The sequence below is a fragment of the Bremia lactucae genome, linkage group LG4, assembly GCF_004359215.1.
Source record: "Bremia lactucae strain SF5 linkage group LG4, whole genome shotgun sequence".
Taxonomy (NCBI): Eukaryota; Oomycota; class Peronosporomycetes; order Peronosporales; family Peronosporaceae; genus Bremia; species Bremia lactucae.
Window position 1 is genome coordinate 337850 of NC_090613.1, and position 18355 is coordinate 356204.

General features: G+C 46.6%; 1 protein-coding gene across 1 annotated transcript; it reads right to left on the reverse strand.

The window, feature by feature from the left end:
* Nucleotides 1-17892: 17892 nt before the first annotated feature.
* On the reverse strand, nt 17893-18315 carry CCR75_009837 (uncharacterized protein; the record flags this gene model as incomplete). The annotated part of the gene is made up of 1 exon (XM_067967873.1): nt 17893-18315. One exon carries the CDS (start codon nt 18313-18315, stop codon nt 17893-17895), a length of 423 nt encoding a protein of 140 aa, XP_067819993.1.
* Between the last annotated feature and the right edge of the window lie 40 nt (nt 18316-18355).

Below are 18355 nucleotides of genomic sequence, written 5' to 3' on the forward strand. Positions count from 1 at the left end.
CTCGCTTATGTCCAGCACATACGACTCTCAGCGAGTTGTATCACGAGCAACCCAGTTCATGAACACACATTGATTACAATGTTCTTGCAAGGTCTTATGGATGGTCCCGTAAAGACCCACCTGTTCCACTTGGAACTGGATACGCTTGAGGAAGCAATCCGTTGCGGAACAGGAGGACTTTAGCTTGAGACAAGCATAATACCTTAAATAAATTTGTGTAAAAATATGGGTAAAAGGGTATGAGCTCGTCATCGAATCGTCCCCCAAGACGACACGAGCTTGGAGGTCCAAAATCTATGGACCTCTCTTATGTCGGAAGCGAGAGACCTCGCTTTTTGACCAATAAGCGATTGCAGAGATGCAATCGCTGCAAAAGTGAGGTCACTACGCTCATGAGTGTAAGGCCCTACGCCCAGTACCGAGGGGTACGTACTTATGGACCGAATGCCAAAAAAAGCAACGGTCGAGGGTCCGACGTTGTTGCGAAAACGCAACAGCGAGGCGGACCGCCAAAAAACTATCGGGGTCGGTAGAAGCGCCCGGCCCTACTGATCTAGCAACCTCTAGAGAAATTGCAAATCTCTTGACTAAAGTTTGCCCCAGACACACAATCATTATATGTCTCTGCACCTGGCGATGAGGTATCCCTCTGCTCCCGTATCCCTCATCACCTTGAATTTAAAGTGACAAAAGATTGTCACATAGAGCCCAAGTGGACTTTGGGGCGTTGAATAACTTTATTCGTCGCCAGTCGCTAAAGAATCATAGGCTCAAACATGTTGAGCGCGACATCCATTCAACGAGGATGACGGTGCGTCTAGCGACAGGCGCATCGATATCAGTAATGAAACGCGTAGTGAAATTTCACTACACGTTAAGAGATTTACAGTACGATGATGATTTCGTCGTACTGGATTTAGATGACAAATTTGATGTCATCCTAGGTTTACCTTGGCTCAGAAAATATGAGCCCACGAATCAGCTGGCCGCATCGATCAATAAGATGCCTGTCATCTGATGAACGTCTTGGAGCGTCCACAAGTGTGTCGATGTACAACGAGTGAGTGCGATTGCCTCAATTGTGGTACGGTCGTTAGTACGACTGCACAAGATTACAGTGCGATTACTAATCACACTGTAGAGTCAATTGCCGGCGGCTGTGCAAATACCCAGGCAGCGGCGAAGGTCCACCACTCGAATAAGTCGAGTGGATGGAGACATGAATGCACGCCTAGCGGGCGACATTCGGGAAGATACCGGTTGTCCAAAAGATAATCCTAGGTCGAGTAAAGAGCCGACCGTAGAGGACCAGACAGTGATAGCGCAATCACTGGGAGTACTTAAGACAAATCTTTTAAACAAGGATATTATTGAATACAGGGATGAATTCCATGAAGCAGTTCCGTATGAGTTGCCTAAGGATATAGGCACTCGACATGAGATCGAGCTCAATTTGGGCTCGAAGTACTGTGTCATGAAGCAGTGGCCACTGCCTCGTGACCAAGTACTTGCGATCGATAAATTCTTTATCGATCGTTCAAAAGCGGGCCATGTAAGGGAGCCAACCTCCCCACATAGCTTTTGGACCTTCTGTGAGCGAAGTCACAGGAGGGTGGTGGGTAGTGCACGCATTCAATAAATGAATGCTGCAACGGTGCCGGCTTAAACGCCGGTACCTAGAAAAGACGTAATCATAGATGGTATGTCTAAGAGTACCATCTTTTCGTCTATGGATCTGATGGATGGATTAATCAGATCCTTATGCATGAGCGGGGACATCCCGTACACAGCCGTGAGCACTCCAGTAGGATGCTCTGGGAGTGGCTAGTAATTCCACAGGGGCCTAGTAACGCCCCTGCAACTTTCAACAGATGCGTAACGAATCTGTTGAGACCGGTGCAAAAATTCGCACCGAGTTATTTTGACGATGAATTCGACCATAGCCGGGCCATGGACGGAAAGACGGACGTGGAAATTCATAAAACTCACGTTCGTCAGGCTCGTACACTTATACGAAGCATACATTGTACGCAAATCTCAAGAAGCGTATATTCGCGGCAAGCGGAATACTATTTCTTGGGTGCATCGTCGGAAAACACGGCTTGCGCCCTGATCCCGAAAAGATCAAGGCAATTACCGACTGGCCAGTTCCAGTCGATGTGAACCGACTTAGAAAGTTCTTTGGGCTAGCGGCGTACTCGCACAAGTACTCACGCAATTATGCCGAGATGAAAGTTCATCTCTCTCGTCTCTTGATAAAAGACGAGAAATGGTTATGGAACGCTTAAAGTCTGCGTTCCTTTAAAGGTATCAAGCAAAGCTTGATGCAATCGCCCATCTTGGCGATTGCAGATCAAAACAGATCATTCCATGCGGTCTGTGACGCCAGCGATTTTGCAATCGGCTCTGCGTTATACAGACGGCGCAGAGCGCGTCGTCAGTTACCAATCGCGTCAGCTGCAACCAGCTGAACGCAATAACCGAGTGCATGAGAAGAAACGCCTTGCCATGAAATATGCACTGACTAAATTTAAGGTCTATCTCCTCGGAGATAGACCGTTCATCGTATATACGGACCAGGCGTCATTACGCACGGCCGTAGACAGCCCACGCCTCTCGCAAAGAATGGCGAGGTGGCTGTCTTTCTTCGCGGAGTATAATTTTTCCTAGGAATATAAACCAGGACGACTGAATGCTGTCGCTGATGCGTTATCACGCCGACCCGATTTTGAGTCAGCAGTGCAATCCAATAGTGAAAATAATCCCACTGTTGCAACACTCACTACGAGTGTTCCGTCATCAACCTTAGTTGATGACATAAAGAAAGCCTACACAGAAGATAATGACCTTCTATGTTTGATGGATCATTTAATGAATTCATCCGATAAATCTTTTTTTAAAGATTTACCGGCTTTATATCGATCTTCATCCGATCGATACACAACACGCAACGGCTTACTGTACTACACAGCCGTTGCAGGCGACACTCCACGTGTCGTTCGTCCATGCTCACAATAATTTGCGCTAGTGCTTCACGTCAGTGTCACGATGCACCGGCAAGTGGGCATCGTGGACGTGAGAGAAACTTATCTCACAGTAAGTCGCGACCTCTACTGGCCCAGCCAGTATTAGTTCTTGCGCAAGTACATTCGAGCTTGCGAGGTATGTCAACGGATGAAGCCTAGCCCTTCATCTCGTGCACCTCTCCAACCTCTACCACTTCCGGCAGAATGTTGGCAGTCCGTATCTATGAACTTCGTCTTCGGATTTCCCGGAAACGAACACAAAAACAATGGAATCTTTGTTTTGGTAGACAGATTCAGCGAGATGGTACATGTTGTTGCAGTACCAGAGTCAATTACGGCTCCGAGCTGTGTCCGTGTCTTTATCGACACGGTATTCAAACTCCACGGTTTACCCGTGAACTGGTCTCGGATAGAGATCCACGGTTTACGGCGGAGTTTTAGTAATCCGTGTTCCGATCTCTCGGAACGCGGCGTACTATGTCAACTTCTGATCATCCGGAGACAGATGTTCAGACGGAACGCATAAATCGCGTCCTCGAAGAGATACTTCGAGGTTATCGTATACGAATTGGAGCGAGTTATTACCGATGGTCGAATTCGCCATCAACAATTCGGTACATGCGTCTACAACGCATAAAATGTTCTTCGTGAATGGCCTACACCACGCATACCCACCAATTAGAGGTACCTTTTAGTTAAAGGGGGGGTGAACTCGCACGAGCAAAACCATTTCTGGTTCATGCTCACCACGCGTCGAAGTTACCAACCACGCGAGTGAGGTCGATATCGAAGCAATCGCCATCGAAAATGAGAGGCAGTGCGCACAAAGCGCACTGGAAAAAACAAAACAAATAAGTCAACAGAGGAATTTCTGCTGGCTAGAAAATCAGTAATTCGTTAAGTACAGGATTCCATTACTAACGCAGTGGGCCGTCAAAAATGGAACGCAGACAAACAAGGAGAGCTTATGTTCTTCTATTTAGAATTAATGACCTAGTACTACTACTCTACGGTACACTTACCTAAGCGTGCAGTACGCGGTTTCTTCCGGGGACGGATCTGACCACCCTTTTCAAGAATCCCTAAAAGATTTTTGTGGTCACGAACCAGATTCTCATGCTGAATCTGGAGATTCTCATGTCGGGTCCGAAGACCCTCGAAACCGCGATGAGCTGACGATAACTCATCACGAAGAGCTGACGACAGCTCATCACAAAGGGCTGACGATAGCTCATCACGAAGAGCTGACGATAGCTCATCACGAAGAGCGTGATATTTCCGTTCGTACTCCAACACTGTGTACGCACTCTTTGAACGATTTTCCAACCATCGATATAGTGAGCTTGCACCGTCTGCTCCAACGAGTGACATTTACCGCGCTCGTGTTCAAGGTTCTATCCAATACATGGAGGTAGCGATCGAGTTTGTCGATCAGGTCCCTGCTGGTGCGAAGACACCCAGCAAGAGGAATCCCTCCCCAAAGGGCGATGGCAAGAATTAGCATGCGAGACGCATGAGTTCTGCATCGACCACTGAGGGGTCGGGAAATGCAGGAGCGCAGTAGCGGCGGGATGCCCTAATGACGCGGACTCTGAAGCTTCCCCTAAGTTCAGAGTTGTCGAACAAATTGGTAGCATAGTCCCCGAGGTCTCGAAATTTCGGACCTCAACCCTGCTGATCTATAGCGCTCGAGTACGGAACTATGACCATGTGATGACCCTCTTAGTGGATTCGGGTGCAAAACAAATTCTGTAAAACTCGCGACTCTAGAACAGAGACCGGCGGTGTTAAGTCGCTTTACCAGGATGGCAAGCGAGAAGAGGCGACAGATCGTTTAGCGAACGGCGCGCTCGTGTAGTCTGAGGGAGTTCAGGTAGAACTCGCCTTCAGCTTTAGTGACTTCTCTTGTAAAGAGAAGTTTACAGTGCTAAGTATGGAGCGTCCATACGACCTCATCCTAGGCATGCCATGGTTGGCAAGACACCAACCATGGATAGACTGGCGTTCACGCACAGTTGCTAACTTTTCGCAGAACACTGAAAAGGATATGCTCCTGCGAGAGGCCTTTGCAACTGATGTCGTGTAAAAACACAGTTGAGAGTTCGTTGACGGGATGTCAAACGTCACAGAATTCTTCCCAGAACCGTAAGCCGGGTGTAGCTGAAAGTGTACCGACTGGATGTCAGGTGACACTAATTCCTACCCAGCTCGTGGAGACTAGAGTAGTGAAAAGGACGATGACAAGTAGTCATGTTCCGAATGTTCTGAACAGAGCCAAAGCCTGTGGCAGTAGACGGTGATCTGACAGGAAGTCGAGCGTCGCATGAACCGGCACAGTGCCTAGAGTCTGGTGCGGTTGTAAGAAATGCGTTAATCAGGAGAGAAACGGCACCCGCTTCCCAGTCAAGTGTCGTGGTGACTCGAAGAACGAGTACCAGACAGATGAGGACGATCAAAGACACGTAATAAATGACCTTTGGATCGGCACCAATTAAAGAGGACGAGCCTTTGAACGAGGTGTTCGAGGCCATCACAATATAGCGGAGGCATCCTCAGTTGAGTTGCTCCAGCATGTCTTCAAATCTGCCGAGGAGATAGTAAAACTCCCAGAGTGTCGCGGGATCTGCTCATTGCCGAAATTAAGGAAGGAAGATTCCGAAATAATCACACCAGTTCCAGAAGAGAACTTGGTGGACTGTTACTCGTCGTCCACAATGGACGAGAGCGTCCTAGAAACGGACAAAAAGAAACGATTCGCTGCTGAAGGTTGGGATGCTTTGAGAGACAGTGCGTTCTTCAAGTTCTGTGGAAACATCGCGATGTGTTCCCAGAAGAAGTGCCGAGTTACCTACCAGCAGATAGGGGCATCGAGCACGAAATTGATTTGGAACCTGGCACCAAGTATTGTGTGACCAGGCAATGGCCGTTGCCGAAAGAACAAGTCGATTATATCGATGAGTTCTTCGACAAACGAGCCAAGGCGGGACATGTCCGTGACAGTAAATCTTCCCACTGCAGTCCGACCTTTCGTGTGCGCTAAGCCACAGGTGGATGAAGCGTGGTTCATGCTTACAAATAAGTTGAGCACGGCGACCATACCGGCGCAAACGCCAATCCCGTGGAAAGCTGTCTTGTGAAACTCCGTCAATTATCTTTTCCGCGTTGGATTTAAAGGATTGCTACTATAAGGTACTCATGCGAGAGTCCGACGTAGCCAAAACTGCAGTAAGCACCCCAAGCTGTATGCTTTGGGAGTGGCTTGTAATGCCCCATGTTTGAAAGAACGCACCAGCGACATTCAACCGAGAGTTGGCTCGTGCTGCATCAGCACGGTCTCTACGCGCCCCATTACTATGACGATGTATTTGTTCATAGTAGGGTAGAAGACGGGCTGAGTGAGTTAGAGTGACACAACCGTCATTTAGATGCTGTGCTGCAGATTTTGGGTAACACCCAATTGTACGTCACTTGCAAAAGTGCGTCGTTGGTGTCCCCGAGATACCTATGCTGGGCTGCATCTTGGGTACACATGGTGTACGAGCATACACAGACAAGGTAAAATCGGTAAAAGAATGGCCAATCCCACGACATGTGAAGGATTTGCGCCAATTCCTAGGGCTTGCTAATTAGTTGCATAAGTATAGCAAGAATTGTGCAGAGCGGACTAAAGCCCTTGTCAGATCTCCTTAAAGGACGCAGAATGAGTTTGGTTAAAAGAACAAGAAGATGCTTTCACATCAATGAAGCAATCTCTTGTAGAGGCACCGGTCATGGCATTGCCAGACGCGGATAAGTTCTTTAGCGTCGTCTGCGATGCAAGCAATTTTGCAATTGGCAGCGCGCTCTTGCAAAAGGATGACGGCGGCGTTGACCGTGTCATTTCTTATCAGTCCCGGCTTTTAAAAGCCGCGGGACTGAATAACTCTGTGAATGACACGGAGTTACTTGCAATATAGTATGCTCTTGTTAAGTTTCGAGTGCACCTATTGCGCACCGAACCATTTGTAGTTTATACGGATCACGCATCATTGCGGACCGCAATAACTCACCGCACCTCTCGCTAAAACTGGCAAGATGGCTTACATTCTTCTCTGAATTTAATTTTAAAGTTGAATACAAGCCCAGTAAGTCGAATGTCTTGGCTGACGCGTTGTCGCCCAGATCAGATTTCGAGGTAAGACACCAGAAAAGTGTGTCTAGTGCTAAAGGACAATCTGAGCCATCAATATTGGCAGCCATTAAGGCCTACCACGTAACGAGCTCGTTAGCCTCTGACATACAAGAGAGCTATAGTCCTGACGAACATTGTCGCCTGCTGTTTATTCACTTCGGTGGACGAAAGGTACCCCTTCCGTCTTACCTGAAGGCTAAGCTAAATTGCTTTAGCCTCAGCGATCGCCTGTTATGGTATCAGCTGTCACCTTGAGAATAAATGTGCCTTACGACACAGATCTCAAGCTGATGATCCTCCATGAGCTCCATGATGCACCACCGAGTGGTCATCTGGGCCGTGTAAAGACATTTCTAAACGTGTCAGAGGAATTTTGGTGGCCACAGGTGGCCAACTATATTAGCTTCTGCGAACAGTGTCAGCACGTAAAGCCTGCACCGTCCAGCAGTGCGCCATTAAAGCCGCTACCGATTCCAACGAATTGTTGGATGTCGGTAAGTCTGGACTTCATGTTTAGCATGCCGCCTGATCATAAGGGTCGGACAGGGCTAGTCGTCTTTGTAGACAGACTGAGCAAGATGGTGCATTTAGCACCATGTAAGACATCGATCACAGGCAAGGAGGCAGCTCTCTTGTTCCTGGATCATGTTTACCGACTACACGGGATGCCCGAGTCCATAGTATCGGACCGGGGTCCACGTTTTACGTCTGGGTTTTGGCGTCATGTGTTCGAGCTGCTAGGTAGCAAGCTCCACATGTCGACCGCAGATCATCCCCAGACCGATGGCCAAACAGAACGTGCCAATCGGATCGTGGCGGATGTCTTACGCACTATAGCAACTCCCAAAGATTAGAGCAAGCAATTGTACTTTGTGGAGCTCGCTAAAAATAACAGTGTCCACGCCAGTACGGTGAGACATCGTTTTCTATAAACGGACTGCTCCATCCTCGGATGCCAGTCTCGTTTGTGCGCGCCCGAGTTTTAGTGGGGGAGGGCCCCTCACTACGCTCGGTGCGAAAGAGGGACATAGCTTCGTCAATATGACGATGACCCGCGAGGGTATCATCTCAACGACGAAACTTGCCTTAGTGACCCTGCCGGGTTGGCAGTGGTCAGTATGTAGTCACGGCAAGGAATGCATGTGCTCTCACACAATAGCGATGTTTCGTTGCTTACAACTACGTCCTACGAACGATTCCGGCGATGTCATAGGCGAGTTGAATGCTAAAAGCCTGAGCGAGGCTTAACACTTTGTGGATGAGCGATTAGCCATCCCACGAAAAGTCCGTGACCGTGGCGCAACGGCAAGCGCACAAGATAAACAAAAGAATGCTGACTGAAATGGTCGCAAAAATAATGAATGCTTAAGTGTTCGACATAAAGTACTGTTAAGTACTGTTACTCTACCTAAAATCGCAATTTTTGTACTACCTGGGGGTACTTAAAATTATTGCTACGTTACATTGGGCCATTTACTGTGGTCGAGAAGGTCAAAGACCTAAATTATAGGCTCACCCTCCCGCCATATATGAAGATGCACCCCGTCTTTTACGTGGGTCGTCTCAAACGGTATGTGGACCCAGATGAGGTCACATATTCCCATCAGTCTAAGGAGACTGTTGGTGACACCGACCATGGGTTCAGTATTAAACAGATGGGGGAAATGAGGAAGGCGAAAGACTTGCCTCCGACCTTCTCTTCCCATGAGAACGTAACGGACTCGGAGAGCGAGAGATACCACGCGCGTAATACGGTTCCTCAGCATTAACTTCTTAAAGATGTCCAGCCGAAGTTTCAAGCGTTCGTAACCCTGACGATTTTTCGCGCGAGCATCATGAAGCCGAGGTCAGTAGCAAGACTTGACCCTCGAAATCCCCAATGCGTCGTTCAGCAGCGCTTAATGCCTGCAACTGAACGATCGCGGGAAAGGCAGCAGCGATTATGTGGGCAAAATCGCCACTCCTATCGAGCGCCGCCTGCACTGATTGGATGCGGATGGGAATCAACGCTTCCTTGCTAAAAGTTTGCTTGCCCACCGCTCCGTGAGGAAGAAGCATCAAATCCTCGTCCAGTGGAGAGGATACCCGAAAATTCACCATGTCTTGTCAAAGCCTTAAAGTTGACTTAGTGACAAACAAGCCGGGCTTGCATTCACGTCCCATACCATTAAGCACAGAGGTCTTTGTAACTAAGCCCTGTTTATCCTCTCCTCCTAATGGTTTACCGACCCTAGTTCTTCCCCAGTAGACCGCCCGGCCCCACTCGGCGTTTCCCGCACCGTACAGCTTTCTGGTATAAGGTGGGATTGATGCTTCGAGCTTTGCGCGAATTGCGCAACGGACAAGCCGGGCGCAAGTGCTTAGTGCTTTCTCGCATATAACATCTACGATGTTTGAATGCTATTCCACAGCTTTTCTTCTCCTTACTAATAGACAAATCTGATGCGCTCGACGGGCTTTCCAATATTTCTGCGTACCAACGCGAGAGGACTTAAAGTCGAACTCAGCGCGTAACCCCATGGCAATTGCCGCTTCTAAAGTAACGGGATGAGATTGGTACAATTCCGTTTGGGCAACCCCCGCATTAAGGTCTTCCATTATGAACGAATAATTTAACCACTTCTTGCCCTCGGCCTTGATGTATAGCGGCAAAAAGAGCTCTTAACTCCTGGGCGTAGTCTCCTAGGATCGGTCTACCCTGACGAGCCGCTAAATATCGTGATCGTGTGCGAGAAATCTGATTAGATGGGACAAACATGCTAGTCAGATGATGTTTTGGCAAATCACACCCCACGAGAGGCAAGGTAAACCTGCCTACTTGGACGAGCGGTGCAACTTATAGGGTGCACCAACTAAGTACCTGTTTTCAATCCTGTCACATGCCATAACCAGTTTGTCAAACTAGGTCTCGCAGCCTACGATTTGCACATTCTGTATGAATGCTCCCGAAGCGTAAAACTAAAAGGAGTTGCATCCTTAGCACGCGTCCAAGTGTAACATCGATGCCAAAAACGCATCGATGAAGAATTCGTTTTTGTTGTCACCAAACTGTGAAGTCTGGATGAGTGACGACGGGATCTTATACCGCTCGTTGGTCATATACCGTTCGTTGGTCATAGCAGACCAACGAACCAAGTTGCCCTTTGCAGGCAACCAAGACTCTTTTCGGGAGCGAACCGCAACGAATTGCGGTCTCCGTTCCTTTGGTTAATGCTAAGTTGCAGACTAACATTCTGTTGAAGTGATCTTTACAATCCTTCGTTCCTGGTGGTACATTTTAGCATTCCCGGTACGGGGGCTCTTTAGATCGGAGTCATTACAAGATGACTCCTCATCAATATAGTCCGAGGAATGGAACATCTTGGAGATTAATATCTGATCTCTCTCGTCTTAACCCACCGTTTTATGACAAAATTGCTCAGATAAAGATCTGGAGGCCAAAATTATATTTAAATGAAATTAGAGTAAGGTCGTAATATTAAATATAGTTCAGTTCCCCGTTTGATCTAAAACCGTCAAATGCGTTACTAAGGCTTGCCAATGATCTGTGATAGTACAAAGCCGCATGTACACACTCGCAAGCATAGATATCGCTCAGGTCTACGAACCATTGGTCCCTTGAACTAGGATTCATTAAGTTATACGAGCTTGTACGACTTACGAAGTTGTTAAACTTCTTAAGACTATAGAACTAAGCGACTCTTTAAGTATAGAGGAGCGAAGTAGCTTCGCTACACCTGGAAGCACTCGCAGGCAATTTACACTTGATAATTAATTAAATTTAGCCTCTTCTGGCATGGATATCTTCCCCAAACTTTCAAAGCGAAACGAGTAGCATATAAGAAGCTCAGAACTTTGTATGGGCTCGATCACATAGATCACAACCTTTCCCAGGCCCAGATGTTCTTGATGCAAGGCCTAAAGACTTAATATGAATCCTCTCTTATCGGGCAGCAAAGGATCACTTAGCGGAACTCGGTACAATCCTGTACCTGATCCGGAGCCTAAGGCTCGCCCTCTTGCTGTCAGTGTTAACACATATGAGGGCAAAGAGGAAGGAAATCTCCTTTTCTGGATTAAATAAACGAAAACGTCCATAGCCTCCGTCATGGCTATATTTAAGCTCGGTAGGAAAGCGAGTAAGTAAGCACTCACATGTAGCACGTCTAAAGACGTCGCACTTCCCGCGTCTCCTGCTGCTTTAGGGTGAAGCCCATGCCCCTAGAATTGCGTACTCCCTTAGAGACTCTCACTGGAGGACGTGCATCTCTTCTGAGAAGCGCGAAGGGATTGATAGCTTACAATTCTTTTACGAGCTCACGAAGCGCTCGTTTTCCCAAGGTTTTTTTGTGTAACAAGGCACATTTCACTAGTGCTGACCAGTACTAGTTAATCATACACTGATTACAGTGTAGGATAGGTGCCTCGAAGCTTCACGTACACAAAGGTACCGAGGACGATTTCTTAAGAAGCTAAGGGTCTTCAGAGTAAAGGTCTAGACTAAGGCCTTAGAATAGAGAAAAGGTAAGACTGTATTAATCTATTCACATTCCTACGAAACGATCTTCTACTTACTACTGAACCTATTATATTAATAAGTAACAAGGTATGGCACCTTCTTGCGCACCGCACAATCGTGTCTTAAACCGATTGGCGGGGTTGATTTAAACTTAAATCAACCAATCAATAGAACTAATGTCTAATTGCATCAATATTACCAAATTTGGTATTAATGGAACTATTGAAGTCAAAATTAATAAAGATAATAATTTTAAACTTCTTCATTTATTTCCTCTCATAGGAAATATTATTTCCTATTCCTCCTATAGGATATAATACTTGTGTAACGGGACCCCGTTACACTCACCACCACTTAACCAACAGTCACCATAGTGACTGATGTAGGGTGAAACGATATACTATTATGTCTTTCCCTTTAATTTTTGTATGTTGATTTTAACAATAATTCCGATTTTATTTTCATAAATTGATTTTGACCGAAATCAACATGGCGACTAATAAGTCTGTGCGCGTGGCCCGTGAGGCCGCAAAGCTGACAGCTGCACGGTACAGTGCAGCTGTTGGTAATGAAATTTATCAATGGACGCTAATACGTCTACTGCGGGGAATACGTCACCTACTCCCATTGGAGGTGACGATGACAAGTCATCTGCTACACCGACTGTAGGTGAGTGGACCAAGTCACCGGCATCGCCGGACTCAGTGTCTACTGTAAAGGCCGCTGGATCACCCGGGGCCGAGTCCGTTAAGCCTTCAGGTTCTAACGTGACAACTAGAGGGGTGATGACGAGGTTATTCGACTCGTCGAACCTCTTTGGTGAGGAGTCATCATCCGATGACTCCGTGAGCGATGACCACTCTGGTAACGTTAGCATGCGTCACCCAGAAAATTAAGTGGTCGCGAGGGGAAGAGTGCTGCTGGTGGTGATAGTTTGCATCACCAGGAAGGGAGTGATTCTAGAGATCGCTCCAAGGGCTAAGTTAACGTTGACGTTAACATGAGCCAACACGAGAGGGATCGCAATACGTTGCGGTTCGCTCCTGAAAATCGGCCTTGGTTGCCCTCTAGGAGAAACCTCATTCGTTGGTCTGTATGAACAACGATCGATGTCATATTCCGCTATTCAACTCATCCAGGTTTCACATGCCCGGTGAGGATGAGACGAAATTCCTCACCGATGCCTTTTCCGGCATCGGTGGTACTCCTCTAAGCTGACAAAGGATGTCAAACCTTTGCGCTAAACTTCGACAGCTTTTATACAGCATGTACAAAAATAGGCCGTGAGGTCTGGCTTGACAAGCTAAATGCTTTCCGTGAGCGGTTCGAGAAACAGACCGTAGTCGGTGCATGATATAAGCTGTACTGTTTGTCTTAGGAGACAGGGATTCCTTGCCTCTCGTGGGGGGACCCATGCTCCTGCTGTTTTAAGGGTGCAGGTCATGCCCCAAAAGAAAGCATATTTCTTAAAGATCTTCATTGGAGAACGCTCATCTCTTACGAGATGCGTGAAGGGATTGAGAACCTCCAATCCTATTACGAGCGCGGAAAGCGCTCGTTCTCCGATGGACCTTCTGTCAAGGAGGATGGGGCTGTTCGTACTGCAAGACGAAACCTGGAACGTCCAACATCAATTGGGAACGAGGCTCCTAGCTATCATGTGAGGGTGGATACCCTCGCCAACGAACGAGATATCTCGTTCGAACTCTATTTACCTCTGGGTGGTTCGAAAAGCTTTCAACAAGAAAATGCTTCTCACCACTCGAATCCGTCAATGGATGTGGAGGGGGGGGGTCGGGTTCGCCTCGTTTGACGAACCCGAATCAACATCATGATTCGGATCACGCCCTTTATTTTTTGAGAAAGGATTCTGATCACGAGCGATCCCGTCGCCGCGAGTTAGCGGTGATGGCTAATAATGTTTCTCGTGACCAGTTGGTAGATTAAAATTGTGTGCAGGTTGCGACGGATCAACTGGCGAACGAGAGGACACATCAGTTCCTTCAAAACGAGATGGTGACAGCTCGTCAGAAGATCATTCCCTTGGAGAAAAAATGAGTGGATCGTCTGATTCAAGACAATCAGAGTCGGTACCGAGAAGATACGGCTTTGGCTCGGAACCATGAAGCTTTGGTGAATGCCCTAGACTGTTCCGGTGAAATCCGGAACCGGAAGAAGTCTCGTACTGATGGTACGGCGGAGACGCTGAACATAAGACGTAGGATGCGTACGCATACTAAGAGGCAGCTCGATCGTGTACACATTGCCTTGGCGATGTAGTACACGAAACGGGCCGATAGACCTGGGTAGTAATTTATTACTGCCTACATTCGTCACTACATGTTTTTTAGGTTTACAGTAGACAGTACCACTAGGTCATTAACATTAAATGAAAGTATTTTTGCTCTTCCATTTTTGTGAGAGTTCTATTTCTATCGGTCTACCGCATCAGCAATGGAATCCTGTACAAAACGGGCCACTGCTTTTCTATCCAACAGGAAATCACCTGCTGACTGGGTTTTATTTCTGTTTCAGTGCGACCGGCTCGCACTGCGGAGATATTAATCTCCTCATTATTGAGGGTATTATCGTTCTCATTAATATTATTGTTTTCGGTGCTGAGTCTTTTAGCATCGTTGTCAAAGTCTGTAATATCATTATTGTATTACTGAGTTTGTCAACTTCAATGTTGATTAAATCAACATTCGTATCCTCGCATTGACCTTACCGCTAATGCGTGACGGCAAGAGCTAAAATGTCCTTACTCGAGTGAGTTCTTTCCCACGTAAATAGAATTCCCTCCAAACAAGGTGGGTGGCGTAAGACATTTACCAAAAATGGGGTATGCTTGAAGAAGCATGCACTGAATCGTTGATGGTAAATTCTATTATCGGCAAGAACTCGCTCCAACTCGTTAAAAAATGGACGAATCCGCGAAGTACTTTTCGAGAATACGTTTGCCCGCTTCGTCTGACCATCTGTTTCAGGATGATCAGAAGTTGACATTTTCAACTGGGTTCGAAGTGATTTAAACACTGTTTGCCAATTTTTCGCCGTGAATCTAGGGTCTCGATTTGAGACCAGTACGCGGGGTAACCATGGGAGTCGAAATAAAGACACGAGCACAGCCTTTGGCTTTGATCGACTCCGGGACTGCACCAAAACGTGGCATTGTGCTGTAAAAATCAAAAACAGGAATAAAATTGTTTTTATGTTCTTCGTCTGAAAAACCGAAGAAGAAGCCCATGGATACAGACTGCCAACATTCTGCCGGAACATGCAGATGTTGTAACATAGCACGAAATTTAGCATTGGGCTTCACCTGTTGTCAAAATTCGCAAGAACGTATGTACTTGCGGACGAACTCATACTGGCGCGGCCAGTAGAAGTCGCGACTTGTTGTGAGATAAGTCTTTTCACATCTACTATGATCACTTATTGGTGCATCGTGGCACTCATACATGATGCGTAACGCAAATCATTATGGGTGGAAATTTTTCTTATCAATTGGGTACTTAATGCTTTTCAAGCAAGCATCCTGTTTCGTACCACTCAACTTGTTCGAGTGGTCGAGCTTCAACGCTGCCAGTGCTTGTGCACAGCCTCGGTAATTATGTCCACGTCACCCTTGCCTGGGCTTGTACACAGCCGTCGGGATCAAACTCCTTAGTATGATTGGTATTCACACTGAAGTCTTGTGCATTTATGCAAACGACCGACCGCCAATGCACTCGTTTGTATGACATCAACGTGCTTGTGGACGCTTCAAGACATTCAATAGAGGACTCTCTGCTGAACGAGAGACAGGCATCGTCACAGCTTGATGCTGCCAACTTTATGAATGGCTCGTACTTTCTGAGCCATGATAATCCAAGAATGACATGAACTTTGTCAACCAAATCAAGTACGATGAAATCATCACCGTTTTTTTTCCCTTTAACGTGTATTGGATACCAACTACACGTTTCTTTTCTGTTGCAGATGCGCTTGTTGCTAGGCGCTATCGCGATCAATAATTTTGAATCTGCGCTCTTTTAGCACTGGCCGTGGGGCACTACACCCACAAGCGTTGTGGCCCGTCTTTTGACAACGATTAGATTTTTGTAACCGATTGAAACTGGAAGAGCGAAGTTTCTCGCTCTCTTTATACGAGAGGTCCATCGGTTCTGGAACTCCGTTATATTGTCGTCTTGGAGGACGACAAACTCCAGTGTAGACGAAAATCTATTCCAGACTGAAGCCCTACTGTTTCAATACAGAGATTGCTTGTTCTAGCGTCTCTCGTTCGAGCCGGAAAAGTGAGTCTGAACAAGACCGTCCGCAAGACCATTCATAATCACAATTACTACTGTTTGCGCATCTATTGGATGACTCACGAAACAGCTCACAAGTGTTCGTGGTTGTTGGGCATAAGCTCGAAGACCACGCTTGCCCTGCTTCAAATTCGGAAGTTTGGCTCGATCCCTGAACTTTGCACGTGGTAGCTCAAACGTTTGTCTGAGCCGGTCTGAAAGACTTTATACGACCCAAAGACTAATAGGTCGTAAAGCTTGAGCTCCAAGGCCCAGCATTTGGCACGTCCAGCTAGGTTGGACATACCAAATTTCACTTTCACTTTCGTCGCGTCATCAATGATACGACGAGCTTTTATGGCGTCTAACTCTGCGAACCATCTCAAAAGGGAGTCGCCTTCGATTGCCTTGAACTTAGAGATTTCGATCTTTAAGCTTTCAAATCGATGCGGAGCTTCGGCTCATTAGCAGCATTTACATGCTGCTGTCTCAACATTTCCAATTGTTAAGCACCCTATTCTCTCCTTAGCGTGTTGAGGTGAAGCAGGGCTACTTTCTCTCAGGCCGCGTCGAGTTTGCAATGAATGAACTTGGCTAGGGCCGCATCCTCTTCACCTCTTCCCAGAGTGTACGGCATGGCGCCAACGGCTGGGCCGTCTACGAACTCATTCGTTCGATCGCTCTCCATTCAATATCATTCAAATGAGTAAACCTTTACGCGTGGCGTAATAGCCTTCTTGATGGGATGGAAATCTCCCTCCTTCTTTATCCACACGTCACACACGTCCATGTTGGATGGAACGTGCTTAGGCCATTGAACGGACTACAAAGTGCTACCAGGTAAAATGGGGCACCTTTTACTAGTACTGATCAGTACAAGTTAACCTTAAACCGATTACAGTGAAGGAAGGGTGCCTTGGAACTTCAGTACAGAGAAAGGTCTCTAAGTAGCTAAGGGGCTTCAGCTACATAAGGTAATTCAAAGGATGATGATAAAAATACTGTATTAATATATTTAGTTTCCTACGTAACGATCTTCTATCTTATTGCATCAATATTATCCAATTTGGAAATATTGGAACTTCTTTATTTATTTCCTCTCATAGGAACTAATATTTAATTTTTCTCTTAAAGGAAATAATACTTATGTAACGGTACACTCCGTTACAGCAACCCTGCCTTTGTTCGATGCAGTGATGAAGTGAGCTCTTTAAAACACACTGTTTCGTGAGAGGCAAATTCTGCAGTTGCTTAAGTGCACAAAGGAGAAATGTTTGTCGATTGCCACTTTAAAAGAGCCACGCATCGCTGTGTTACTATTCGTTTACTATCCCATCGCTGTGCTACCAGTCACTTGCTATCGATTCTATTTCATTTTCTTAATCGGCCTTGTAAGGATAAAATACACACTTTCGAGCTGATGCAATTCTTCAGTTAACCAAATGTGGTAAGTCGATATTACCAAATTTGCACTCACTTCAGATGTCAGATCACAATTATATGTAATATATATAAATATAATAAAAATGAATTCAAGGCAATTGTTCAAGTAAACGTCGAAAAAAGAAGTAAGTTTCGTCATGAAGAAACATAATTCTAATAAAATCGACAACTTCTTCATGCCAACATTTCTGCAAATCAAAAGTATGGACAGCATCAAATGCAGCGATTTCGTGTGGTATTAGAGTGCGTAGCAAAGCGCTACGGCGTCAATCAACCAACGCATCTGCAGACATCCCAGACACCATGATGAGATTCACCTTGGTACGCCTAAAAATGAGAGCAAAATGCGCCGACCCCGTGAAAAGTGGCAAGACTGGAATAAGCAGCCCCCACTCGAATCAGAAGATCCCACGATTCAGCCCGCTCGAGCTTGTATCGCTCTCACGGAGCTACGTACGATTGCAAGGCCTGCGACAGATCTTTTATGAGATCCTTCGCGTCCTCAATACCAATCGATAGACGCACAAGATCCTCCGGAAACTCGCGTGCCTTCCGCACTTCTTCAGGAATACTAGCGTGCGACATCGCCCCCGGCAACGAAATCAATGAGTTCACACTGCCAAAACTCACGGTAATTTTAAAGAGCTTCGTGACCGTAAGCAAGTGCTGTGAAAAGGCGAGTGATCCAGTGCGAAAACATACGACCGATCCACAGCCACGGGCCTGTGAATCGTGAATCATCGACTCCGGCGACTTTTTCGGCAGCAAGGCCGTATAGTGGACCGTCTTGATCAACGGGTGATCTTTTAAAAAGCTGGCGACCTCCGCGGCGTTTTTCTGGGCAGTTAAGACGCGCAGACTCATTGTCTTAACGCCTCGCAAAAGCAGCCAACAGTCAAAGGGC